The 26191-nt window shown below is 54.1% G+C and overlaps 1 protein-coding gene across 2 annotated transcripts; it reads left to right on the top strand.

Annotated features, from left to right (window-relative positions):
* The first annotated feature begins 3919 nt into the window (after positions 1–3919).
* KCNG4 (potassium voltage-gated channel modifier subfamily G member 4) lies at positions 3920–20957 on the top strand. Of its 2 annotated transcripts, XM_032325004.1 has the most exons (4): positions 4516–4601; positions 5003–5202; positions 6468–7230; positions 16151–20957. In XM_032325004.1, coding segments are annotated over exons 2-4 (1536 nt in total). In that variant the 5' UTR covers positions 4516–4601; positions 5003–5200; the 3' UTR covers positions 16922–20957. The 2 variants fall into 2 exon arrangements, with proteins under 2 accessions (XP_032180894.1, XP_032180895.1); XM_032325003.1 differs by lacking the exon at positions 5003–5202 and having other exon boundaries at positions 3920–4601.
* The last annotated feature ends 5234 nt before the right edge of the window (positions 20958–26191 follow it).

Below are 26191 nucleotides of genomic sequence, written 5' to 3'. Positions count from 1 at the left end.
CCCGCATCGGGCTCCCTGCTCAGCGGGGAGCCTGCTTCTCCCCTTCCCCTGCTCATGCTTGTGTTCCCCCTCTCTCTCTGTCAAATACCTAAATAAAAATCTTTTTAAAAAATAAAATAAATCAACACACGGCATCGATCTAAAAAATGAAACAATACGACGTGATCTAGAGAGAAAAGGAATGCCCTCTCCTTCTCACCCTTTCTCCGAATCTCTCTGTTTCCCTCTCCAGCAGCAACCCCGGTTTTCCAGGTTTCTACTCGTTTGTGAGTAATACATATTCTACGCACACGCGCGGTCCCCTTGTCTATTTTTACACAAACCAGCGCCTTCAGTAGGATCTGTTCTGCACCTTGCACTTTATGTATCTCACAGGTCGGCTCACAGAGACTCCCCGGGTTCTTTGTAACGTGGGCAGAGCTCTCTCTCTTGCCTTCCCCACCACCATCTACCTAACCAGTCCCTTAACGGGGGATGTTTTGGTCCTTTCCAATCCTTTACTACCACGAGCAATGCTGTAACCAATATCTTCATGCGTCTATGTTTGCACACGCTTCTCTGCCGAATAAATCGTTGCTGTAGGCCACAGGGCACCCGCATTGCTTATTTTGATCAAGAGTGCCAAACTGCCCTTGACAACGCTTGCACTGATTCATTCCGCCTCTAGCAGCACCTGAGTGAGCACAAGTGCGTTTTGGAAAACGCACACCTGATTGTGTCACTCCTGACGTCAAGCACGCTTTCCCAACTCCCCGGCTGCATGATTAAATCCCGGCGGGGAGCTTTCAAACCATCCTATAAGTAGGGCCCCAAACACGGACGATCAGATCTCACTGATCTGGATGTGAGTCAGTGGCCGGAGTTTAAGACGACCCCATCTTAATCCCCAGGAACCTGCAGATATGTGACTGACGTGGCACAAGGAACGTTAGCACAAGCGATTAAATTAAGGACCTTAAAATCCAGAGATGATCCTGGATTAGCCAGTGGGCTCAATGTAATCACAAGGGTCCCTATCAGAGGGAGGCGGGAGGGTCAGAGAGGGAGACATGAGGACAGAAGCAGAGGTCTGAGTGTGGCGGCCACCAGCCGAGGAATGTGGGCAGCCCCTGGGGCTGGAGATGGATTCTCCCCCATTGCCCCCCTCCCCGGCAGGAATACGGTTCTGACAAGACATTGATTTTAGCCCCTGAAGACCCATATTGGACTTCTGGCCTTCGGAACTTCAAGATGATACATTCGTGTTATTTTAAGCCACAGTGCTTCTCTTTTCCGTTACAGCAGCCCTGGGAGACTCATTCACATGGTGGCACGGTGGGCCATCCCTTATCAGAAAAAGATTCGCAGGTCGCAGTCCTTCAGAAGAGAGAGAGGATGGGCTGCCAGAGGCTGTCCTGTGTCCAAAAGCTGGAGGATGCTGGAAAGGCCGGGGCCAGCCTACTTTCCCTATTCCCCAGAAGGGAGGAACAAGGCGGGGAGAAGGCAGTGGCATTAAGTTAGAAGGTGATTAGAAATTGACCAAGCCAGGGTGCCTGGGTGGCTCAGTGGGTTAAGCCGCTGCCTTCGGCTCAGGTCATGATCTCAGGGTCCTGGGATCGAGCCCGCATTGGGCTCTCTGCTCAGCAGGGAGCTTGCTTCCTCCTCTCTCTCTGCCTGCCTCTCTGCCTACTTGTGATCTCTCTCTGTCAAATAAATAAATAAACTCTTAAAAAAAAAAAAAAGAAAGAAATTGACCAAGCCACAGGGAAGGACTCCACAAGTGCTCTGGAGGCAGGGGCTGGTGGGCTTGGATATCAGGCTAAAGTCAAAGGTCCTCTAGCCCCAGCAAAGCGACAGCCCTGAGAGACGGCACTGAGGCTGTGGAGGAGCACTGGACTGTGAGTCCCAGCTGAACCTGGCTATGCCATGGACTGGCCATGAGAGCTCAGACAATTATCCCCTTGTCCTCCCTAGGAGACCTCAGGGACTTATACTGAATCAATCCGCCTCCATTTTTCTTTAAAAACAAACAAACAAAAAATCCTATTTAACATCAGTTTTTTTCAAACTCCTGTCTTCAAACAAAATCTTTCTTGTGTGACATGGACATAAGTTAATACTCATAATAACAGCAAGAGCTTAAATGAGATTTCCTTCATGCTAGGCACTCTTGTGAAAATTCGTTTGTTCAGTTCTCACAACAAATCAGTGGGGGGGGGGGGCGCTACCATTTTCATTTCAAAGATGAGGGAATTGAAGCATAGAGAGGTTAAGAAACTTACTCAAGTTCACCCAGGAGGGAAGTGTTAAGTTCTTGATAGGGAGGCGCCTGGGTGCCTCAGGCAGTTAAGCAACCAACTTTTGATTTTGGCTCAGGTCATGATCTCAGGGTTGTGTGATCGAGCCCCGTGTCTGACAACGCATTGGGCATGGAGCCTGCTTAAGATTCTCTCGCTCCCTCTCCTCCCTCTCTCTCTCTCTCTTTTAAAATAATAATAATAATAATAATAATAAATACAATAAAAAGATTCTTTTTTAAAAAGATTTTATTTATTTATTTGACAGAGATCACAAGTAGGCAGAGAGGCAAGCAGAGAGAAAGGAAGGGAAGCAGGCTCCCCGCTCAGCAGAGAGCCCGATGTGGGGCTTGATCCCAGGACTCTGGGATCATGACCTGAGCCGAAGGCAGAGGCTTTAACCCACTGAGCCACCCAGGCGCCCCAGTAAAAAGATTCTTCATTGGAACCCACACACTCCAGACGCAAAGAGAGCTGAGAAGCTGAGGGCAATAAGCCAGAGGTTAAGGTGAGATCAATTGAGAGAGGAGGGGAAAAAACCAGCATGAACTAGAAAGATCATTTTGGAGTCTGATTTAGGAGACGTATGGGGGCAGCCCTGGAGTCCGAGAGAATTGGGGAGTCAGGGGAAGGGCGTAGAGCGTGTCTATCACTAACAGGTGCCCGGGAGGCTCCCTGAGTGGACACAGTGTGAAGACTGGGCCATGGGGGGCCCAGGGATTTGGGGAATCACACTTAGACACACTCATTATGGGAAACCAGTCAGAAAGGAGTGGCCACATTGAAGAAGAGAGTCTTTCCCCCGTGTCCTACCCTTTGTCACCCTCACCCCAGTCCCCGTAGTCATTGCTGCGGAACGCCTGGGTTTCACACAATGCAATGTGAAAGCTACTACCCTCGACCACCTGTCTTTCTCTGGCCCCTCTGCTCCTGCCTGGCTTTATCCCCGTGGCCCAGGCCGCGGAGAGCCCACGGAAGCCACCAGCTGCTGCCACCCCCCAGGTAGCTGTGAAAGGCCCATGCTTGGACCATCTCCACTCCCAAACCCTGGCATCAGAGCTCAAAGTCTCTGCCATGTGCAGATTCCAACTAGCAAGGTGACCTTGAGCAAACCTCTGGCCTGGACCTCCAGGCCTCATCTGCAAAACGGAACGGATGATAACTCACCTTCGGAAGCCAAGAGACCAGGCCCCAGAACCTCTTAAGAAAATTAAGTAGAGCCAAGGTACATCAAGCACCTACAGGGGAAGACTGCTCTGCACCAACACGGCTATGACTGTCCTCATCTGACCAGTGAGAAAACTGAGGCCCAGAGAGGGGAAGGGACTGACCAAGGACACACAGCAAGGTGGTGCAGAGCCGAGGCTAGGACCCAGGTTTCGAAACGGTGCCTCTTCCTCTTCACCAACTGGGAAGCCGGACCCACAACAGGATCTCTCTGAACCCTTCTCATTCCCATACATTTTCCAAACAAGGAAACTGAGGCTCAGAGGCACCAAGGGACCTGCCCAAGGTCACAGAGCCATTCACATGGGAGCAGGGGATGGGGGGGGGGGGAGGTGCCTCCACACTCACCCCTCCCCTCCTCCTCTGGAGCTCCCACCCAGCGCACTTGGCTTCTGGGCTTCTCGGACTGAGCCTATCCCCCGGCTGGTGAGAAGCAGGAGAGTTCCTCTGGCAGCCTTTCCCTGAGCACCTTCCCATCATCAGCACCCCCCACCCAGGGAGCTTCCAAGGTACGGGGACAGGTAGCTGCAGACGTCCCGGTCCCAACTTGCCCTCTGCTCCCTCGGAGGGAGGCTCCTCCTTGGAGGAGAGGGAAGGACAGCTCTCCTCGCCTCCCAGGCAGTTGGCAGAGCCGGGCGGCTGCTGCTGCTCTCGGCAGCCTGGTGATGGAGAGATTATTTCTGAGCCATTCCCATTCCCCCCCACCCCCGCCCCCGCCTCTCTTGCAGGACCACGCCGGCTGTCCCTGTGGGGCTCTGAGCGCAGAGCCCAGCCGGCTGGCTCCCTCCCAGCACGAACCCCCACGGACTCTCACCTCTCCCGGGGAGCAGGGGCTTCCCGGTCCTTGTAAAAACCCCAGCCCGCTGCCCCAGGGCTGTTCCGCAGCTGCTGGAGAGAGATGCGGAATGAATGTACTTTCAGGAAGAGGCAAGGGAAGAGAGGTTGGAAACTAACTCTGCCAGAAACTGCCGTGTTTGGAATTTTTCTTTTCTTCTGCTGCATTTCCACCGCGAGCCCATCTCTCCACTGGCCATCGAGACGCAGGCTCCCCCGGCCCGGCAGAGAAACAGCTGGAAAAGGGCTCCCTGAGACAGGAAGGTGAGTCAAACTTCAGGGGGAAGAAGTTCGAGTTTGCTGCAGGGCTGGGGGCTTGCGGGCAGCTGTGAACAGCCTTGTCCAAGGGTTGCTTTGAAAGAGTACCTTTCCTGAGCTCTGGGCAGAGCTTTGAGTGTCGGCCGTTGGAGGGGGGCAGTGGATCACAAAGTTGGGTTTGTGCAGTGAATGCAGACAGGGCAAAAGGATTTGCGGGGGTGGGGGGCGGGAGAAGTGGTGTTCTAGAAGGAGCCCCAGGCTGGGAGACAGAGTCCTGGGTTAGACTCAGATTTGCCGTGTGACCTTGGACGAGTCACTTCAGCTCCCTGGGTCTGGGGGTTTGCTCTCGGAAGATGAGAACACTCAGGAGGGTCTCCCCAGATTTCAGAAGAGTGTTTGCTCTGCAGGCGGTTCCTCTTCCTCTGGCCATACGTTGTAAAGGAAGGAATGCATATGCAGAGTAACACTGTGTGGTGAGCAAGTGTGAAACGCATGGGCTGTGATTCAACTCCTCGCTGCCTGCCGGAATCCAGCGGGCTCGGAATCGAGAACTTTGATTTCCATTCAGCGGCTGAGTTCCTCCCTGGATCGGAGTGCCGATCGGCATGTAAGGTTATAGATGCCTTGGAAACAGCTCTGGCTGGAATGAAGGGTGTAGGAAGTGGTTGCAGGGTGACGAGGTTGCAGGGTGCCCAGGAGGACAAGGCTGGGGAGATGGTTTTTTAAATGCATGGGCTCCATCTAAACCTCGTATCCACAGTCAAGGACCTCAAATAGTTCTGAAGTGGAGAGAGCATTAGAGGCCCCTTCACGGTGCAGATAACAAGACCGAGGCCCAGAGAGGGGCAGTCACTGGCTCGAGGTTACACAACAAGGGTGGCTGAGGCAAGTGCCCCGGAACACGGAGGAGGGCCAAGTCCTCCAAAGGAGGAAGGAAACACGATCACTGTGGTGGGGCACCTGGGTGGCTCAGTGGGTTAAAGCCTCTGCCTTTGGCTCAGGTCACGATCTCAGGGTCTTGGGATCGAGCCCCACATCGGGCTCTCTGCTCAGCAGGGAGCCTGCTTCCCCCTCTCTCTCTCTCTGCCTGCCTCTCTGCCTGCTTGTGATCTCTGTCTGTCAAATAAATAAATAAAATCTTTAAAAAAGAGAGAGAGAGAAAAAAAAGATCACTGTGGAGCTGCTCCTGAGAGGCAGAGCTGTGCCAAACACCGTCACATTCTCTGTGACTTAACCTCTCTGGGCCTCCGTTTCCTCATCTGTGAAATGGGGATGCTACTGTTTCCCTTGTGGAGGTGCTGGGGTGAGTTAGCATGCAGGAAGCATGTGGGTCGGTGCCTGGCATCTCAGAAGCATCTAGAAGTGTTCCGAATAAACGCTTCCTGTGTGTTACCACACGTAACCCTCCCCATGCCCAGTGAGGTGGGTCGTCAGACTACCTCAGCCCCTGTAGGATGAGGCAAAGGGCTTAGAGGGGCTGAGTGGCCCCCTGTGCCAACCGTCCCTAAGGGATCAGAACCTGGCCTGGAACCCAAGAAACTCTGCCACGAGGAAGCTCTCTTTTACCAACTGTACCTTCTGAGAGTGGTACAAGTCTTGTCCTTGGCATGAATGACGCTGAGATCAGAGAGGTTAAGCCACAGAGTTAAGCTCCCACAGAGCCCGGGAGTGACACAGCTCCGACCAGGGAAGGGATGCTGTCATCTCCTTCCGGTCACAGGTAGACACCGGGTGCCTAATGGGTGCTCAGGAAGTCTGAGTTGGGTGGAAGATGGGAAAAAGGAAAGATGCATTAGCAGCGTGCTGTCAAGGACGCCTGTGGGAGGCTGATTTCTCTCCGTTGTCTTGCCTCCCTCCCTCCCCCGGGTGCAGGCCATCTCCGGCGATGCCCACCCCCTTCCGAGCCAGGGGCCTGCCTCCCGGACACCTGCGCCAGGGCTCCTGCAGCCCCCTGAGCCCGCTCCTGCCCGGCCGCCTGCCGCGGCCCGCCGCCAAGGGGCTGTACTACCGGAGGGCGCGCAGGGTGGGCGCCCTGGACGCGTCCCCGGCCGCCGACCTGAAGAAGGAGATCCTGGTCAACGTCGGGGGCAGGCGGTACGTGCTCCCCTGGAGCACCCTGGACGAGTTCCCGCTGAGCCGCCTGAGCAGGCTCCGGCTGTGCCGCAGCCACGAGGAGATCGCGCAGCTCTGCGACGACTACGACGAGGACAACCAGGAGTTCTTCTTCGACCGCAGCCCCAGCGCCTTCGGCATGATTGTGAGCTTCCTGGCGGCCGGCAGGCTGGCGCTGCTGCGGGAGACGTGCGTGCTGTCGTTCCGGGAGGAGCTGGCCTACTGGGGCGTCGAGGAGGCGCGCCTGGAGAAGTGCTGCCTGCGCGAGCTGCTGCGCAGGCTGGAGGAGCTGGCCGAGCTGCGGCAGCAGGAGACGCTGCACCTGCGGCGGGAGGTGCGGCGCCCCGCGGGGGACCCCTCGCGCTGGGGGGTCTTCATGCACGGGCTGCGCGAGATGGTGGAAAACCCGCGCTCGGGGCTCCCCGGCAAGGTCTTCGCTTGTCTGTCCATCCTCTTCGTGGCCACCACCGCGGTCAGCCTGTGCGTCAGCACCATGCCCGAGCTGAGGGCGGAAGAGGACAAGGTGAGTGGCCCCTGACCGCGCCCCCCGCGCCCACCCCGGGCCCCCGAGACTTAGGGCCCGCGTAAACATCTAAGTATCTTCTAAAACAACAGAGAAAGCGATTGTTGTCGAGGGGTCGGTGCAGTTGTGAACATTTTTAGTTTTAATTTTTTTTGTGGGAATTGGGGGGGAAGGCCTTGAGGCCCACCAAGGTCATGAAGTGGCTCTGCCTCTAGTGGACTTGGTATTCACAAAACTACCCCTGCCTGGTGTTGTAGGCCGCTCCCAGCTCTGTGCCCGCAGGCAAACTGCTTCACCTCTCTGAACCTGTTTCTTCCTGGTAAAATGGGTAACATCGGGTGAGGGTTCACACACGGGGTGCACTCATTCCCTGTTTATTGAGCAGCTACTCTGTGCCATGCCCTGTTCCTGGCCCGAATCCCTGCCTTCTTGAGCCAACCTTCTCATGGGCATCCTGGCTCCATGTTCAGGTGGAGAAACCGGGGCAGGGGGACTTCAACTTTCTTGGAGTTAGAGAGCAAGAATACAGACGAGGGCCAAGATTCCTGCTGGTTGCTAGGTTCCTGAGCCCCTCAGTCAGTCTCACTGCATGGGGAACTCAGAGAAGAGTTAACTTCCAAGTGATTGTCCCAGGAGGCAACAGCAGAAAGGTGTTCTTGCCTACTCCTGCACGCTTTTTCCAGGAAGTTGTGGGAGACCCCCAAGGGCCAGGGAGTCTGAGAAATGAGATAAGACCTTAACTTTCGTTGGGACGTTTACTGGAAAGCTTTGAACTGAGAACTGGATTTGTTTCCTGATTGAAACTGTTGCTCCTGTCCTGCTCTATGTTCCCCTAATTATGGAATTAACAATGTGGCAGACGGAGGGAGCTGATAAAGAGAACACATATATAAAATAATGAATCCTGCATATGGCCCATAATCGTTGTCAACCCACAGAAGTTCCCTTCCCTTAAAGGTATATCCCAGGGCAATATGGTAGGATCAGAGAACTTTCCAGAAAGAAAGGACTTAGATGGAGAACCTACCCCTTACATAGGCTAGGCGCTCAATAAATATTTAGTGAATAAAATGTATCTCATGCAACCTATAAATGTTTCGTCCTAAAGCAAACCCAGCAAAACCTTTCCACTTTCAAAAAGCTTTTTTTCCCCAAGGGGGAGGACTGTAGCTCTAAACGGAGACATTGTTTTATCCTTTAGCACCGAATCATGTGATTTAAGAGTCTTGTTCGCAGAAATATTTACACTTGGACACTACAATTAAAAATTAGGACCAAATAAATAGCTTCCGTCCCCCGCCCCCAGAAGGGTGCCCTTGATCCGAGCTTCTGGGAAAGGACCCCTCAATTTCCATAAAAACCTGTACCTCAGGGATTTCCTGGGAGCCAGGATTTAGACTGTGCAGAGGGACAAGGTCTTCTCAAAGCCTAATGCTTTGCAGATTACCCAAGGTCTAAACCCAGGCTTGGTTGGTGGGTAACTCAGGAGATCAAATCAGAGGTCACCAGGAGACCGGCAGGACCAGCAGCCCCAAGTTTGAGCCCAGGAGCCGGGCTGCCGTTTTCTCCTGGGATAAAAGGGGCTGATGCCCACCCCCAGGATACATCTCTCCGTTTTCACCTTGCGGAAACCACCTCCGTGTGAGCTTGCTGCCTGGAGAGAGGCTCGGAGGTGCTGCCCTCCAAAAAATCATGTTTCCCTGTTTAGATGGTAATTTAGAGAAGCAGGAGGCTGGGGAGGCGGTCTTTGTTTTTTCAAAACTGTGCCTTCCATTTACATAAAAAGACGATGTTCTCTCCAGCACCAAGCGTGTCTGATAATTCGTATTTGCCCTCAGGGATGTTCAGCTGGCCAGATGATTCTGGGGGCAGGCCCAGCCAGGAGACCTGGGGGCTACGTCAGCCTGGAGGGCCCAGCAGCATCTGCTCAGATGAATTAATGCTGCGTGGGTGGACAGACATGCCAGGGTTGGGACCCACAGACCTCCTCCATCAGACACGGTGCCGTGCTGGGTGGAAGAGGCAGGTTTTCTTTGGTTTTATTCTCCTACCTTCTTCCAGCGACCTCCCATGCATTAAACTTGGTACTTGGGGAGAAGGGTCTGCACTGGAGGTTGGTAAAGCAAAACGGGGGAGGGGGGAGGTGGTGTGGACAAGAAGGACCGTGCCAAATGCTTAAGCACCTGCCAGGTGCTTCCAGCCTTTTCTGGTTTCCTTGGAAGAGCTTGTCCCCCAAGGGAAGAAAGAACTGATGCTTATTACGTGCCCTTCACGAGGCTGACATTTGACTGATGGACTTAGTCCTTGCAATAGCTTGGGAAATGGGTACTACTGCCCCATTTTACAGGCGAGGAAACTGAGGATCGGCCAAGTTTTATCCCTTTCCAAAGCTCACTGTTAGTGATGCGGTAGAGCCTGGATTTGAACTCACGTACCAGTTGGTTCTAAAACCTGACTCCTTAGGACAGCACCAGCTTTCAGTGCTGGGCTTTTGGGGGACCGGCTTCCATCACTCGGCGTTGTGTGTGCAGGCTCCGTCCTTCTTAGGGCCCAGTAATAGTCCCCGGTCTGTAAACATCCATCATGTTTATCCCACCTTGCAGGGCTGTGTGCTGCCGTTTCCGTGTTTTCCTCTGCCTGCGTCCTCTGTCATGACCCTCACCCCTGCCATTTGTTCCCAGCACCTTTCCCCAGCCCGGCTGGGCAGCTCTGCCATTCAGGGCGCTCCCCTCTCTCTGGGGGAGGCCGAAGGTCACTGCTGCTTGAATTGAACACCTGCTCTGTCTCTCTTGACCTCTCCCTCCGACCTCTCCTTCCGTCTCTGCTCCTCCCTGGGACCTCAAAATCTCTAGCTCCCTAGGGCAGAGTTCAAATCCCAGCACCGCCTCTCCGTGGCTCCGCCCTCCACCCTCTGCCCTCGGATGAGCCCCTCTCTTGCTCTGGGCCTCCGTTTCCTCACCTTACTCAGAAGCTGGTGCTGAGGACCGAAAATTCCCACCCAGCGTGCTCCTGCCAGCATGAAGCCATCAGCCGTGTTCACACACCCTTAGGGCCTCTGCTCACGTCCCTCCAACCCCTCCGCCTGCTCGTCTGCTTTGCTCCTCAGCCTCTCCCGGCTCCGGGGAACCCAGACGGCAGCGGCAGGGCCGGCAGCCAGTGGCTCAGGTGTCGTCTCTGTTTCGTTCTTCATTCATTCATTCCTGCGTTCAGCAAACCTTTTCCAAGGCCTCCTCTGCGCCAGAGACCCCGCGGGGGCCGGGACAGGCAGAAACCGCTCTCCACCCGCCGGCTCAGCCTTCATTCCTTCCTCCTCCTCTTTAGATTCTAGTCCTGCCCCAGAGGTTTGCTGGGGCCGTTTGGGGACCTCGCTGTGGGAGATGCACACTGATTACAGCTGTGCAAAGCGTTTTCCCTCCTGTCTGTGGTTTCAGCATCTCACGAAGGCCCCAGGGAAGGGAGGCACAGGCAGATTTTTTAAAGATCAGGTGGAACTAGTGGGCCCCTCGCTGGAGCGATGCCCTCCTTGTGTGGGTACGGCATGCCACCCTTGGGGGGTACAGTTTCAGGAAAAGCCTCACACTAGAGCCAGCCTGTCCTCCCCTGCCCCTTTCTTGGATCTTGAATCAGCTCCATAAAGAGCTGTCGGGCTCCCGGGAGCTTCCCTGTGTTCAGTGACATTTGATGATTGTTCTAGGGAATGCTTCTTAACCTGGTTTTTCAGTTTGGGGTTTTTTTTCCGGCTTCCAGTTTAGACTCCCTATATGCGGGCCAGCAAGAAGTAATCCCCGTCTCCAGGACAGGACCCACTTTTCTTGACTCATGGTAGTTCCCCTGTTCTTCCTGCTTCGTCATGCTTCCCTGTCTCCGTGCCCAACCCCTCCTGCCTACACTTGCAGAGCCTCTGTGTCCCAGGGCTGGGGAGTGGGGCGGCTGGGAGGGAGAGGGTGGAGAAGGCCAGGAAGGCGCAGAACGGAGGGGAGAGAGGGCAGAGACGCCCGGCTCCTGGGGGCAAGGAGAAGCCGGGAAGAGGAATGAGTCAGCAGGGCCAGGAGGCAGCCCTGGACCAGAGGCCACTTGGATTGAACACCTGCTCTGTCTCTCTTGACCTCTCCCTCCCTCTCTGGGCGTGAATTCACAGGCAGAAAAGAGAAGGCATGAGCTGCTGAGTGGTTGGAGACCAGCACTGAGCTACCAGGACATGGGAAGTGGCCAATTTGGGCCCTATTTCCAAGGTCCTGGGGTGTGAGAAAAGTTCCAAGGTCAAGACCTTGGCCCCACGTCTCTCCCAGATGGTGTTTCCCGAACTGGCCCTTCTTGTCCCTGTAGCATCCATGGGACAGCCTGCCCAAGGCGAGTGGCCTTGCCCTCGGAAAGCCCTGTCTGTTCTCTGACCCCAGAGCCCTTGAGTCACCCCACTCCCAAGCTTTGAGAAAAGGGTTGGGACAAAGTTGTGGGACCCCTCAGTGCCTCACCCAGCCGACCTGGTCAACGCGGGCTTGGGCCCTGGCTTCTTATTAAGGTATAATTCACATCCTAACAGGCACCCTTTTAAAGTGCCCACATCCATGGTTTTAGTGCACGTTTGTGCGACCATCACTTCTGTCCCAGAGCATTTTCATCCTCCTACAAAGCAACTCTGCTCCCACTTCTAGGTGCTCCCCGTTCTCCCCCATCCTCCCAGCCCCTGAAACCACCCACGTACTTCTGTCCCCACGGGTTGCCTTCTCTGGGCATTCCCTATAAATGGAACCACGCGGCATCTGGCTTTTGGGGTCTGGCTTCTTTCATGGAGCAGAAGGTTGTCAAGGCTCACCCAGGCTCTAGCACGTGTCAGTCCTTCCTTTTTAGGGCTGAGTAATATCCCATCATGTAGATAGAGCTCATTTTGGTCATTCATTCATCAGTTGATGGGGATTTCCGTTGATCCTGCTTTTGGCTGCTGGGAATGACGCAGCTGTGGACGTTCTCGGACAAGTTTTTGGGGGGATGGATCTTTTCAGGTCCTCCAGGTCATATGGCCAACGTGTGTTGGACTTAAAAAAATGTTTTTTAAAGATTTATTTTATTGGGGGGGGGGTGGTCAGAGAGAGAGAGGGCAAGAGAGTCATATGCAGACTCCATGACCTGAAACTGAAACCCAGAGTCGGGCACTCAACCGACCACGCCACCCAGGCGCCCAACACATGTTCAGTTTGGGGGGAGCCACCAACCTGTTTTCCACAGCAGCTGCGCCATTTCGATTCCCACCAGAACGGTGGAGGTCACCGACACTTGCGACTTTCTGTCTTGACACTCGCAGCCTTCCCGGGGGGTGCGGAGTGGCAACTGATTGTCCTTTGATTTCTGACCGATTCATTTTTTTTAACTTTTCATGGTGGAAAATGCCAGACATTCACAAAGTGAATGGAATAGTGTTGAACTTCCGAGGACCCATGACTCCGTTTCCACAATGAGTCACTCCTGTTCTTTCTCCCCCGACCCCCTCCCCACCCCGATCACTCATTATTACTGTTGTTCATTTCTGTTTCATTTTACAATGCGACAGGGGAAATGTGCACACGATGAAATGCACAGATCTTAACTGGACAGCGGAACCACTTAGGCACCCGCGTCACCCACATCCTTGTTTAATGTAGGAAACTCCCATTCCCCCAGAAAGCTCTCTCATGTTCCTTCATGGCGGAACCCTACCCACCCAGAGGTGGCCGCTGGGACGATGATTGGGTCCACCATCTCGAATGTCACATAGATGGAAACACAGAGCACATCTCCTGCGTCGGGCTGTCGTGGCCCCGCGTGCCATGTGGGAGCCCCACTGTGTGGTGTTGCTCACCCTCTGGTCTCGTGGACCTGACTGGTGTCCTTCGCTGCGTATGAAGGAGTCAGAGCAGACCTCTTCCTGCCGGGACAAGACCCACCAGGAGGGGTGACACCGGTCCCTGTTTGCACAGAACTGAGGGGCTCTGGTGACGGGGACTTTACTTTCTGTGCTCAAAGCAGGAAAGCTGTGGGCAAACCAGAATTAGTTATTCACTCTGCCAACAAAATACCACCAGGAGCGTCCGTTTTTAATTTCCCTCCTATTCTCCTCCAACCATGGCTGGCCTGGGAATTCCTTCCTGGGCTGGGGCCTCATCCATCCCTGCCGCGAACGGGGCATCTCTGGGAGGACCAGCGCTGGGAGCGTGGCTGCAGGATTTGAGCGAGTGATGCACAGTGGTGATGCGGGAGAGGGATTGCAGCAGTGCTGGGAGGTGGCCGGCAGGCCAGGCAGGAGGGACGTGGGTTGTGGGTCGTGCATGCCTTGAATAGCCAAATCCCCGCCCGGAGGCAGAGGGAGGACCCGCAGAGCCCTCCCTACCTCTCAGAAGTCACCTTCTTGAGCTACTGGGTCACTGGTCTCCAAAGGTTATTTATTCCCAGGCTACCAGGAATCCTTAAGCCAAGGGGGAAACTCCCAGAATGTCAGTGACAAGAGGGGCCTAGTAGGGAACAGTCTGGCCCAGAGTCTGAAAAACCTCCAGGTGCCTCGGAGCCAGCCAGAAGGCTTGCCAAAATGCAGATTCCTTGGATTTTGTGATGAGAATCCAAGGCTCTGCATTTGTAACAAGCCCTCTGGGAGATTCTATGCGGGGTGTACCGAATCAGCTTTGAGAAATACCGGTTCTGTATTAGAAATACCTAATAGAAACACCTCTTCATTAGAAACTGAAGCACAGAGAGGGAAAGTGACTGCTGCAAGGTCACACAGCAAGGGTACAGCAGGAGTGGGAAGTCAGGGTCCAAAACTCCTGAACACTTCGATGCTGAACCAAAACCCCATGTGGTCCTGGCAAAGAGGTCTCGTGTGTTGCAGAAGTTCCTCCCCTTCCTGTAAAATCCAGCAAGAGAAGGGTATTGTCGCCCTTATCCTGACCAGTCAGGCTCTGTCTGTAACCAGTGGGTGAGTCTGCAGAGTAAGTGGAAGTGCGGGATTTGAAGCCGAGTCACAGACATAGACAGGCACGTTGAGATGGGGGTAGAACACCTGTTTCTCTTCCTCCAGCGGCCAGACATAAAGAGCATTTCATTTCAGTTCAGTATTCCCGTGGGCCCAGGCACTGGAAATAATTTCTTTTTCCACTTCAGAGGTTTTTAATCCAAAGAAAGCGGCAGTTGTCAACATCTTGCATTTCCATCAGGAAACTGGCTTTGGTCATTCTTTCACTCATCCATCATGCGTGTGTGTGTGTGTGTGTGTGTAATATTTGGAGTCAAGTTCTCAACCCTGGCTTTGGATTAGAACTATCATCTATGGTACTTCTGGAAAATTCTACTGCTCAGATTCAAACCTTGATCACCTAAATTAGAATTCTGAGGTCCTGGCCCAGATATTGGGGGTTTTTCAAAGCCCCCAGATGATTCTAATGTGCAGCCAAAGCTGAGAACTACTGCACTAGACCAGAGCTTCTCAAATTCAATGAGCACTTGAACACTAGGGAGTCTTGTTAAGATCCAAATTCTGGTTCCTTAAGGATGGCGTAGGGCCCAAGATTCTGTGTTTCTTAGAAGATCTCAGGAGAGTCTGATGCTTTGGGTTCAAGGACCACACTTTGAGGGGCACAGGGGCTAGTGGGATTTTCTGTTGGGAGCCAGGCACAGAGCATGAATGACATCAACCGAGAATCCACAGCAGCCCTCATCTAGCTGTGGTCCCTGGAGGGAAACAGACCCTGTGTGAACAAGTGTGGTCACACATCACAGGGCTGTCCCAGGGATCTGGGAGCCCTCTCTGCCCTACCAGCCCCCACGCTCCCAGAAAGGACATCTGCTTCTCTATTACTTTTCCCCCAGACCCTAGGAGCCCGGCACAGGTGAGCCCTCCATGCTTTATTGTTGGATGAATGAGTGAGGGAAGGCAGGAAGGAAGCTACAAAGTTACAAAATAGCATAGAGTGGCTGAGAGGCCATCAGCTCTGTATGTGAACTCAGGGAAGTCATTTTACTGCTGGGAACGATGTCCTGGGCATGAAATGGGGTCACACCGCCTGCTCACAGCATCGCTGCGAGGTGTAAGTGACAGCGAGCAGGAACAGTACACAAAAGGGGTTTATACTAGTGAAGGTGAAGGTTGGCTGCTGTAACAAAGAGGCCCCAAGATAGAACGGCTTACCCACTCTTGACTTCAGCTCAGGTCGTGATCTCAGGGGTGTGAGATGGAACCCTGTTTTGGGCTCTGCATTGGACATGGAGTCTGCTTGAGAGTCTCTCTCTCCTTCTACTGCCCCTGCACCCCGAATAAAAACCACCACCAACAACAACAAATAATTGATGTTGATTTCTCTTGCAAAGAGGGATCAAGTAGAGTTGACAGCTCTCACCTGAGACCCAGGATTGTTTCCACCTTCCCGCTCCATCCTCCCGTGGGGCGTTGGTCCAGTCTGTAGGTTCTAAGCTGGGGTTCTGGGTCATGGGGGTTGTCCAAGCAGACACTGAAGAAGCAAGTGTAGAACTCACACCAACATCCCAAGTCCAGAAACGGGATGTAGCACACAGCGCTTCTGTTCACATTTTGTGGGTGGGTTCTTAGTTATTTGGCTACACACCTCACTGCCATGGAGACTGGAAAGAGTGGTCCCTGGCTGAGCTGACGGGCCATAACTCGAGAGCTCTATAAGAAGGGGATATGGGTGGACCGCTGAGAGTCTGCGGCACACACAGCTCAATCGCAATACATAGATAATAGATAATATACAAATATAGAGAAAGACCATGTAGTATATATAGAATAGATATGGAATCCGTATTGATACAGATGGATACTGATGTGTGATATCAATATCACTAGGGACCCCCGGAGTGGCTTCTGGGCGTGGCTACTCCCCCCCTTACCCAGCGCTGCTGCCCACCACTCTCCTCCTGCCTCTTGTCGCCTCCGCAGGGTGAGTGCTCGCAGAAGTGCTACTACATTTTCATCGTGGAGACGGTCTGCGTGGCCTGGTTCTCCCTGGAGTTCTGTCTGCGCTTCGTGCAGGCCCGGGACAAGTGCCAGTTCTTCCAGGGGCCCCTGAACATCATCGACATCCTGGCCATCTCCCCGTACTACGTGTCGCTGGCCGTGTCCGGCGAGCCCCGGGAGGACGGCGAGCGGCCCGGCGGGGGCTCGTACCTGGAGAAGGTGGGGCTGGCGCTCCGCGTGCTGCGGGCCCTGCGCATCCTCTACGTCATGCGGCTGGCGCGCCACTCGCTGGGGCTGCAGACGCTGGGCCTCACCGTGCGCCGTTGCACGCGCGAGTTCGGCCTCCTCCTCCTCTTCCTCTGCGTGGCCGTGACCCTCTTCTCCCCGCTGGTCTACGTGGCGGAGAACGAGTCCGGCCGGGTCCTGGAGTTCACCAGCATCCCGGCCTCCTACTGGTGGGCCGTCATCTCCATGACGACGGTGGGCTACGGGGACATGGTCCCGCGCAGCGTGCCGGGCCAGATGGTGGCCCTCAGCAGCATCCTGAGCGGGATCCTCATCATGGCCTTCCCGGCCACGTCCATCTTCCACACCTTCTCGCACTCCTACCTGGAGCTCAAGAAGGAGCAGGAGCGGCTCCGCGCGCGCCTCCGCCACCTGCAAGCGGCCGCCTCCGCCAGCGAACACGAGCTTCTCAGTGACGTGGACGACCCGACCCCCGAGGGACCCGCCTTGCCCGCCAAATACGTTTAACTCTAAACCCGTGGTGAAAAGGGCAGGACCGCGCAAATCACCACCCACGGGGCTGGAGAACGCCACGGTGTAGACCACCCGCTGGGATGTTTCTAGGGCCCCAGGGGGGGCTCCCCAAGCTAGGAGGGGCTCAAAGCCACCGGTGTTTGTTTGTTGGGATTCTTGACCCCACTGGCCACCACGGTTCCTGCTGATCTTACTGAGGCTCCTTGCTTTTTCCTTTCTCTGTGCCCATCACCTGGAACATCCACTCTTTCTGTAAGCTCAGCCGCCCTCCACTCTTCTTCCTCCCCTGAGGTCTCCCATACCCCAGGCTGGGTTCCAGACACCCATAGAACTGAGCCTACAGAGCTCCATTCCTCCCCAAGACTCTCTTTCCAGGGCCACCCTATCACCAGGAGCTGGAGGGGTGAGTCCCTGCAAACCCTTCTGATCAGATCTCCCCACCCAACCCCGTATCATAGGTTCCAACAGGGATCAGTATGTCCTCTTTGCACTCCCCACGGCCAGTGGCATTTTCCTAATGCCGTTCCCTCCTCCCTAGCTCTGGAAGCTCTCAGCCAAGAAGGCAGAACTGGCCTCTGTGTTAAACCCTACATTGGGAGCCGGTGCCCATTTTTCCTAGTGGGGCTGGGACCTGGGCAGGATTGCCCCTTGCCAGCACAGCCGGCCCTCCTTGGCCAACTGGACTCTTGGTAGGAAACATTCTCCAGTCGTCCAGTTCTTAGCCTTGACTGAGGCTAACCCTTGCAGGGCACTGCATCGGCCCTTGAGAGAACCGTTCCTGCGGCTGGCTCCTCCAGCCCTGCCGAGACCTTGGCTTTCTGCCCTCAGCTAAGCCACCGAGGATGCAGGAGAGCTTCAATGCCGACGTGGGGGCGGCCTTGGGGTCTGCCCCTTGCTGCCTCTCCAGACCTCTTGTCGCCAGAGAGTAATTCCTCCACTGACACTGAAATATGTTTGTCTAGTATCTGTTGGTTCATGGACAGACTCAGCCCTTTGCAGCCAGTGAGGAAGCAGGTGCAGGACCAAGCTGTTCAAGATCAAGGCAGTGAGACCAGAGCAATGACTCCTGAGACGGAGACCCATGAGGAGGGATGTTTGGAGAGCTGAAGCTGGAAAGGGGGTAGGGATGGGAAGGCGGTGGGCTGTGCGGGCTGAGTGGAGGATCTGGGCATTCTGGTAGATGCTGGAAGATGCGGTGATGTGGTTGGACTACAGATGATGCCCCCCGCAGCACCTGGGCAGAGACTGGGCAGCTCAGACAGGCTACAAGGGGCTCCCCCCTCGTATTACTAGAAATCCACTACAGGAGGTGGCCTGGGTCACAGGTGCTGAGGCAGTCAGGGACGGGCAGATCTGATGTGGTTTGTGTGTGAGCATGTCAGCGTTTCATCCCTGGGGACCGCTTGCCCATGCTTCATTCATTCCGCTAGCATTTAGCACAGGCCTGCTAAGTGCCAGGTTCATGCCTCCCTTGGACTGTAATACCAGGCAGCGTGCCGGCAGCTCTGGCCCCGGGGAGCAGCCCGCACCAGTGTCTAGCCGCAAGCTCGCCTTACCTTATGGGCAGCTCCCATTCCCTTTCACTCCCCTGGGTACCCTCCTACCCAGGGGGGTACATGTCTCCATCTCCCTAGCCCCCCAAATCAGCAGGCCGACCCCAGTCCTTCCCACACTGATGTTTCACCAAGGAAGCTCTTTGCACAGTGGCCCGGTGGTCACACGCAAGGGAAGCCCTTACCCCTTATAAAATTCCCACCCCGTGCCACCCGCCCCAGGAAGCAAATAGCAGAGTCACTCTGAGCTTCGGTTGCTCAGGACCTACTTGCTCACTCAGGCCCAGATTTTCACTCTCTGTGTGCCCTTGGCTCCTTTCCTTCCGTCAAGTGTGGGGCTTCGGCTGGATCTGTGATTTTCTGGCTGGAGCTCCAGCAAGACCCTCGGGGCTGCTCTGTGGGTAGAGGGCTCTGCATCGTAAGGTAAAACCTTTGCAAGCAATGCTTTTGAAAAGAACGTGAGAATTTCTAGACACTCTCCCACCTCCAGTCAGGGTCCCTTGGACAGAAGTGGAGATCTTACCCCAGAACCAAGGAACAAGCCTCAAGAGTCAGCGGAAGACCCGCACACCTGGTCCTCCCTCTTCTGATTGGAGGCCTTTTTCCCGTGCTGCGTTGCCTGGTGCAATAATTCCTCGTTGCAGCTCTGCCCATCCTGTGATGGCTTGCACCCAAGCATCTGCTTTCTCCTCTGGTTCACATCCCAGCCATCTGAACAAAAGCGGGCCAGGACTGGAAGAAGCCTAGGTGAGCCCATCGCCAACGTTAAGAGACTATAGTGTCTTAATACACACCCAGTGGAAATTCTACCAAATAGAAGAGAAAAACTGGAATTGATTGCTTGCATATGGGGCTTAATTAAACACTCAATTTTTTTTTTCTTCTGGATAATAGCCGCAGGGACTGGTCTAAGTAGAATTTGTCTAGCCGGCTTTCCAAACTTCATGCTGATTGGATAGGATAGTGATGACAAGCGAGTTGCCAGGCAGTCTCTTCATACCCATTGGCTGAAAGGAGTCTTGCCAGTCCCTGGAAGGCTTGTTTTCTCTGAGGTCCACGGGCAGGACTGCAGCCAAAAGTCGAATTTTCCAGTCGAAGGCAAAGAGTAAAGGACCCTTTGCTTCAAGCAATTTCGTGTCGTGTCATGGAGGTGGCTCCCACAGACAACTTTATTATTATTATTATTGTTATTATTAAAGTGCAGTTGACACATAATGTTACATTAGTTTTAGGTGTAAAACATAGTGATTGGACAAGTCTATACATTACTCTGTGCTCACCACAATTGTGGCTAACATCTGGATAACTTTTAAGTGTTGGTTCACCATCTCTCTAAGCAGAGTTGAGCCCAAGAAGTGACTTGGGGATGGATGGTGCAAAGGGGGCTCCACCCGCTGACTCTAGTCTGATGGGTTACGGGATCTGAGAAATGGGTAACTGGACAGCTCACCAGAATACCATCTAAGACGAGAGTTTCCATGAGGAGATCTGTGAACCTGGAGGTTATGTGCATCTCAAAGTGCCCGGCTTCGAAAAGGGGTCCAGCAATTTTTATCAGATCCTTAAAGGAATCCGTGGCCCCTATAAGAGGATAATAATTTATGTTAATAAATAACCTCTCATATTTTAAGATGGGGGGACCAAGACTCAGAGAGGGAAAGCCACCTGCCCAAGGTCACATAGCCTGTTTACTTAGTTAGATCCAAGCATCCTGATTTCCCCAGAACACTCAGCTTTTAGGCTCATCTGAAACAGTTCTCAAAGAAAATATTCAAGACAACAGGATAACAAGAATATGAGTTTGCCCTGATACCCTGAACACAGTAAGCAGACTTGTCTCGGGGTACCTCTGGCACCAGCTGTCACCCTTTGTCACATGACAGTGGACAAGGCGACTGATTTCACTGGCACTTCCTTTTCTCACTGATCCCTTGGAGAGGCTGGACCCGATGACTATTAAAGTCCCTCTGGGCTTGGACAGTGTGTGATTCTGGGAAGCAGAGTTCACTGCTACAGTCTATGCCATGGAGGGGCAGGTAAGAAACCAGAAGAGAGGTCCAAAAAAACAAAAAACCTCAAAAATAAAAAACCGTGGTCCCTGACTATCCACAGAGCTGCTCCCTTAGCAAACATCACTAATCGTTCCAGTTTGAATAGAAATTCACTGAGATCTCTGCTACCAGCTGCCAGCCCCCTTCCTAGCCACTCATCTGGGCTCCCCGCCCCCACCCGAGGCCCGCAAGCGCCAGGCCAAGGGTCTGGGCCTGCCCTTCACCCAGGGGCACTGAACCCGCCTGCTTTTCCTCATATTGCTGCGCTAACAATGGGCCCCACTTACAGCATGACTCCTAGTCACCAGGCAACTGTCTTTTGATTTTTGATTTTTTAACATTTTATTTGGGAAACGTCAAAGAAAAAAAAGTCGGGAGAACAAAAACAGTGCATACATACGATTACCTGAATACACTTTTTTTTTTTTTAAACACATTTTGCTGTTTGCTTTATCACTTACTGTTTATTATTATTATTATATATAAATAGTAGATTTTTCTGGATCATTTGAGAGTAAGTTGACTACATCATGGTCCTTTGGGGGCTTTAGAATGGAGGGGCGCCCCAGTGGCTCAGTCAGTTGAGCGTCCTACTCTTGGTTCCGGTTCAGGTCATGACATGGGAGATGGGATCCCAGGGCCCTGGGACGTGTTCAGCAGGGAGTCTGTTGCAGGATTCTCTCCCTCTGCCCTTCCCACTGCTTGTGCTCAATCTCTCTTTCAAATAAATAAACCTTAAAGAAAAAAATCAATAACTTTAGAATGTAGCCCTAGAAGGTATGTCAGAAAAACATCAGCCCAAGAATTCTTAAGCCGGGAGTTTTCCAAGAGGGCCTGGGAGCCTCCGGAGAGGATAGGCAACAAAGCATGTATGGTACGTGGGTTTCAGAGTGTCAGCTGTCAGCTGATTTCCTTAGATTCTCAACGGAATCCGTGATTCACCCAAAAAATAAAAGGAGAGGAAGCTCGAAGGTAAATTACCTCCTTCGTTGTAAGGGGGAGCGCAAGGAGACCCTGGAATACTTCGGGGGGGTTGGGGGGGTCTCTCTCCTAAGAGCGAGGATCTTCTCTTACAAAACCACACAGTACAGCCGTCAACATCACCACATTTAACGTCGATGCAACATTTTAGTCTAATCTACTGTCTGTTCGAGTCTTGTTGGTTGACCTAATAATATCCTTTACGGCTTTCCGCTGTCAGGAGAGGCTGCAGAAGGCATTGCTGCAGCTGACCTCCTGAGTCTCCCATAGTCTGGACTGTTTCCACAACCTTCTGTGAGGTTTCTGACCCCAAAATTTTGGACAAATTGAACCCTTCCTTTTTAATAGAAAGGCCCGTGGATTCTCAGAGCCAAAGAACCTGCCCCGTGTGGACGTGAGGGCTCAGGGAAGGGATGCGATGTGGCAAGTCACACAGCCTCAGTCGGCAAAGTCAGGGCTGGGGGCCCGGTGCCCTCAGCTCTGTGCCCCCCTGGTCCTGGGCCGGCACCCCTATCCAGCATGTGACATCAAGCCAAGGGGCACCTCAGGAACAGAATGTCAGTTCAAAATAAAACAAAGGGCTGTCCTCGAGAGCCCTGTGGCTCCCTGGTCATCCCAGGGCCCCCGGCTAAGGCTGTCCTCACCCAGCCCCGCTCCCAACAACGCAAGAAAAATGTGACATGACTTTCATAACTCACCTTTGCTCTAAGCAGGACAAAACCAAGGGCGACTGGGAACAGAATGAATCTGGGTGCCTCACGCTAAAATTAGCCTATCTTGCTGTTCCAGAGGCTTCCACTGTACTTGGCCAGTGACCAGCTTAAAATCAGATCCTCTGAGAAGCTCAGCAGTGTCACCTGGCTCCTTCCTAACCAGGCTTCGGGGCTCCCCGGTCCCCTGCAACTGCGAGAGAAACATTAAACAATGTTACAGTGTGATGTTGTGGCCTCTCTGCTGTATTGGGGCGGGTCTAGTCCCGGAGCCCCTGGGTGAAGGGTGGCAGGGGTCGGGGTCACCGCCAAGACCATTGAGAGGTTGGGAAGGACGACCTCTTGTTGTTCTGGGGCAGTGTTTCTTCTGTATCTGCCATGTCCCCAGTGTTGTTCGAGAACATCGGAGGGGGAGGTTAGCACAACAGGTGCTGGTGTGGTCCTGAGTGGGGGGAAGGCAGGAGGTAGGAAGTCAGAGTCCAGAAGGAAATGAACGGGACAAATGCAGCTTCTGGTAAGTCCTGGGAAGGAAGAGGGCAGTGTCCTGACACCAGTGATGTGGGGGCCCGTGGGCGCCAAATGGGCCAAATTCTGAGGAGGTCTGCCTCGGTTCTCCCAGAAGCAAACCCTGACTCTGGGATTTACATGCCGATGGTTTATTTGGGGCACGATCCTGACAAACACTGGCTGGAGAGCGAGGAGTGAGCCAGAGAAGGGACGGCAGCCCATGCGGGGTGTGGGATCAAGACCACAGGTGACTGGAGATCAAGCCCATACATACTCCAGTTCTCTGGGCGATGCTGGACCCAGTAAAACACCAAGCACTTATTGTATGGAGGTCAATCTCTCTCTCATTCAGACTCCCGTTCCAGGATCCCCACGGGCACGCTGGAGCGCTTCTTAGGGAACACCCATAAATACAGTTAGGACGGGCGCCCTGTGGCTCAAGTGGCTAAACGTCCGGCTCGTGACTTCAACTCAGGTCATGATCTCAGGGTTATGAGATCAAGCCCCGGGTTGGGCTCTATGCTGGGCGTGAGGTCTACTTGGGATTCTTTCCTCCCTCTCCCTCTGCCCGTCCCCATCACCCTCACTCTTGTGCACTCTCTCTTGCTCTCTATCATCTTAAAAAAAAAAAATCAGTTAGGAATGTTTCACTTCCAAATATAGTAAACCCTACTCAGACTTCCTTTAACAAGGAAGTCTTGTTACTGGCTCTGAAACTGAAAATCTAGGTGGACTCAAGTATGGTTTGTTCCAGGTGTTCAACCTCTGTCATGAAGATCAAACAAGCTCAGATTCTCTGCATCCTCCCTCTGCCTCTCTGGGTGTGTCACCTTCACTCCCAGGCTCGCCTCATGGCCACAAGGGGGCTGCCCAAGCTCCAAGCCTCACACCCTCACTTCCCCAAACCCATGGGAGAGAAAAGACTTTTGCTCCCCAGAATCCCAAGCATGTGGTTTCATTGAGTCTTCCTGGCTGAGCCCCTTATGGCTGCACTCCTGAAACAACCACTGGCTATGCTGATTGGTTTATGTGAGTTGGGGCTCACGCTGGAGGAGAAGATAGGCCCACCCAAGATAGTCCCACCCAAGCCACATGGCTGAGAATGCGGAGGGTGAGTTTTCCCAGAAGAAAACCAGGGCACCCTTCCAAAAGAGACAGAAGGAGGTGCTGGGCAGCAACCTCATCATTCGGGACAATCGCAGCTCTGGGGGGGTGTTGGCTGCAGGCCACTTTCTGCCCCATCACTTCATGCACCGCTGGACACTCATAACTCCCTCTGAGGAAGGTGCTAATGTCCCCATTTTACAGACAAAGCAACCAAAGCACAGGGAAGTTAGGTGACTATCCCAAGGCAGACAGTAAGGGCAGAGTTGACATTCAAACCCAGGTCTGTGGTTCCTGGGCCTGTCCCAGTGTTACCCACCATGCCAACACGCACCTTGAGGCTGTCCTTTCCCTTCTGGGAGGGCCCTGGGTCAGGGGCTGCCAGGGGCTTGCTGTCATCTGGTTCCTCTTCCACGTTTCCAGCTTCCCTGCCTGTAAGGGAGCCACGGCCAAGGGTCTGGTCAGTGGAATGTGTTGGAAGGAGTGTGTGCTACTTCCCCTCCTGCCCCTCACTCTACAGGCCCTGCAGATTCAGACGAATATTCTAAGGTCTAAGGCAGGGGTCAATAAACTACATCGGCCCCCCCCTTCTTGATTTTGTAAAGTTTTATTGAAACACAGCCTGTCCTGTTCCTTGTCTGCAGTGCTCTGGAGGCTATGGCGGCAGAGTCAAGCACAAGGTGGAAATAGTGACTTTCTGGCTCTCTGTAGAAAGTTTGCTGGCTCTGCTCTGAGGGGTGGGGCCACGAGACAGCAGCAGCGGTCCCCTGTACCAGGCGATTGTACCAGCAAGAGAAGAGCTTCTTCCGAGTAACCCACTGAAACAGCAGGGCTCCTCGTGCACCCTGGACCCTGTGCCCTGCACCTGGACCCTGTGCCCTGCAGAAGCTTCTAAAGGTGTCCTCAGACCAGACATCCACCCCAGACTCTGGCTGCTGGCCCTGGCGGGGAAGGGAGCTTGTGTCTCCAGCCACGCTGGCTGGCTCTGGTGACCCACCACTCTGGGGGCAAGAACTTGCATGCAAAGTGCATCAGCCAATCCCCTGGGGAAAGACCCATGCCAACCTGGTCACCAAGAGCTCTGTCATTTCAACCGGTATCGACACTAGGCAATGAAATACTTTCACTCCTGATGTCCCCAGAACGTTGCTCAGTCCTGGACCCATATCTTAGAGCCGCCCTCCTCTGGCCCAGGTCCCCTCTACCTACAGGAATGGCCTGGCAGCCTACGTGGACACCCCCTCCTTCCCAGAGTCTGAGGCCTTCCCTCACCCTTCCAAGCACCCTCCGCCCCAACCTGTGGGCCGGCCTCTGCACAGCCCCAGGGACGACCAGGTGAGCAGGGGGGTCTATTCATGCTCTCGCCAGAGTCCCGGGTCCCAGCCACCCCTGCCTACAGCGAGGCGTGGCTTGTAACCACGATTGGACCCATGGGCATGGGAGCACAGGGGGTGCCAGGAAACTTGACTCAAGTCTTATGAGGGGAGGCTGCCCTCCCCTGAGGTCGGGATGGGGGACAGCCATCGGAGGACCTGTCACCTCCTTTCTGCTGAGAAGAATGAGCTCTGCTGAAAGCCCAAGGGGGTGGCTGTCTGTGTCACAGCATCCCAGGGCGTAAGTGGGGTTTTTAACCTGCCATCACACCATCGGGTTGGGGGGCAGGGCGGCTCTCACTAACGTTTCTCTGGCTTTTATTCACCCTATGCAGGGCAGGGGGGAAAGGGCCGCAATATAATGGAAAAATATCAAAATGTCATCTAAGACCCTATTTGAGAACGGGGTCTCCATTCTCTCCCTGGAGCCAGCTCCTGTAAAGAGGACATCCTGTATAATCCATTCACTTCCCGTTCAACACTTGTCCGACCCCCACACCACCCCCCACCCCCGCAAGGAGATGGCGAGAAACAGACCAGGGGCCAGCTTCAGGAGCAGGGAGCAGACAGGCCTGACAACGGCCACTGCCTGAAGACCGGCAGGACCCAGGAACACCACTGCTCAGCCCCCTTCCCCGATTCACCACTGCCACCCCCCAGGAGACACGTCTGTGGCTAACTCATTTGCCAGATGGGGATACTAAGGCTTGAGGGGGCGGGTGGAGCGGCCCCTGGGCCTCCAGGTCCGCCCTTGGGCTCCGTGGTGAAGTCCATACCCATGGTGCAAGGGGGTGCTCAGGAAGGGTTTCCGGGGAGCGCAGAGCTGCAGGAAGGGAGGAGGAGATGGCCTAGGCTTCCTGGAGGAGGCGGCCTTGTGACTCTTGCCCAGCCAGATGACATCACCTTGCAATTTAAATATGCCAGTGCCCGGCAAAAACTACAGCTGCCTGCCTGCCCCGCAGGGGATTAGGCCAAGAAGACATTG

This window comes from Mustela erminea, chromosome 19 (genome assembly GCF_009829155.1).
Source record: "Mustela erminea isolate mMusErm1 chromosome 19, mMusErm1.Pri, whole genome shotgun sequence".
Taxonomy (NCBI): Eukaryota; Metazoa; Chordata; class Mammalia; order Carnivora; family Mustelidae; genus Mustela; species Mustela erminea.
This window is presented reverse-complemented; position numbering and strand designations above follow the sequence as displayed.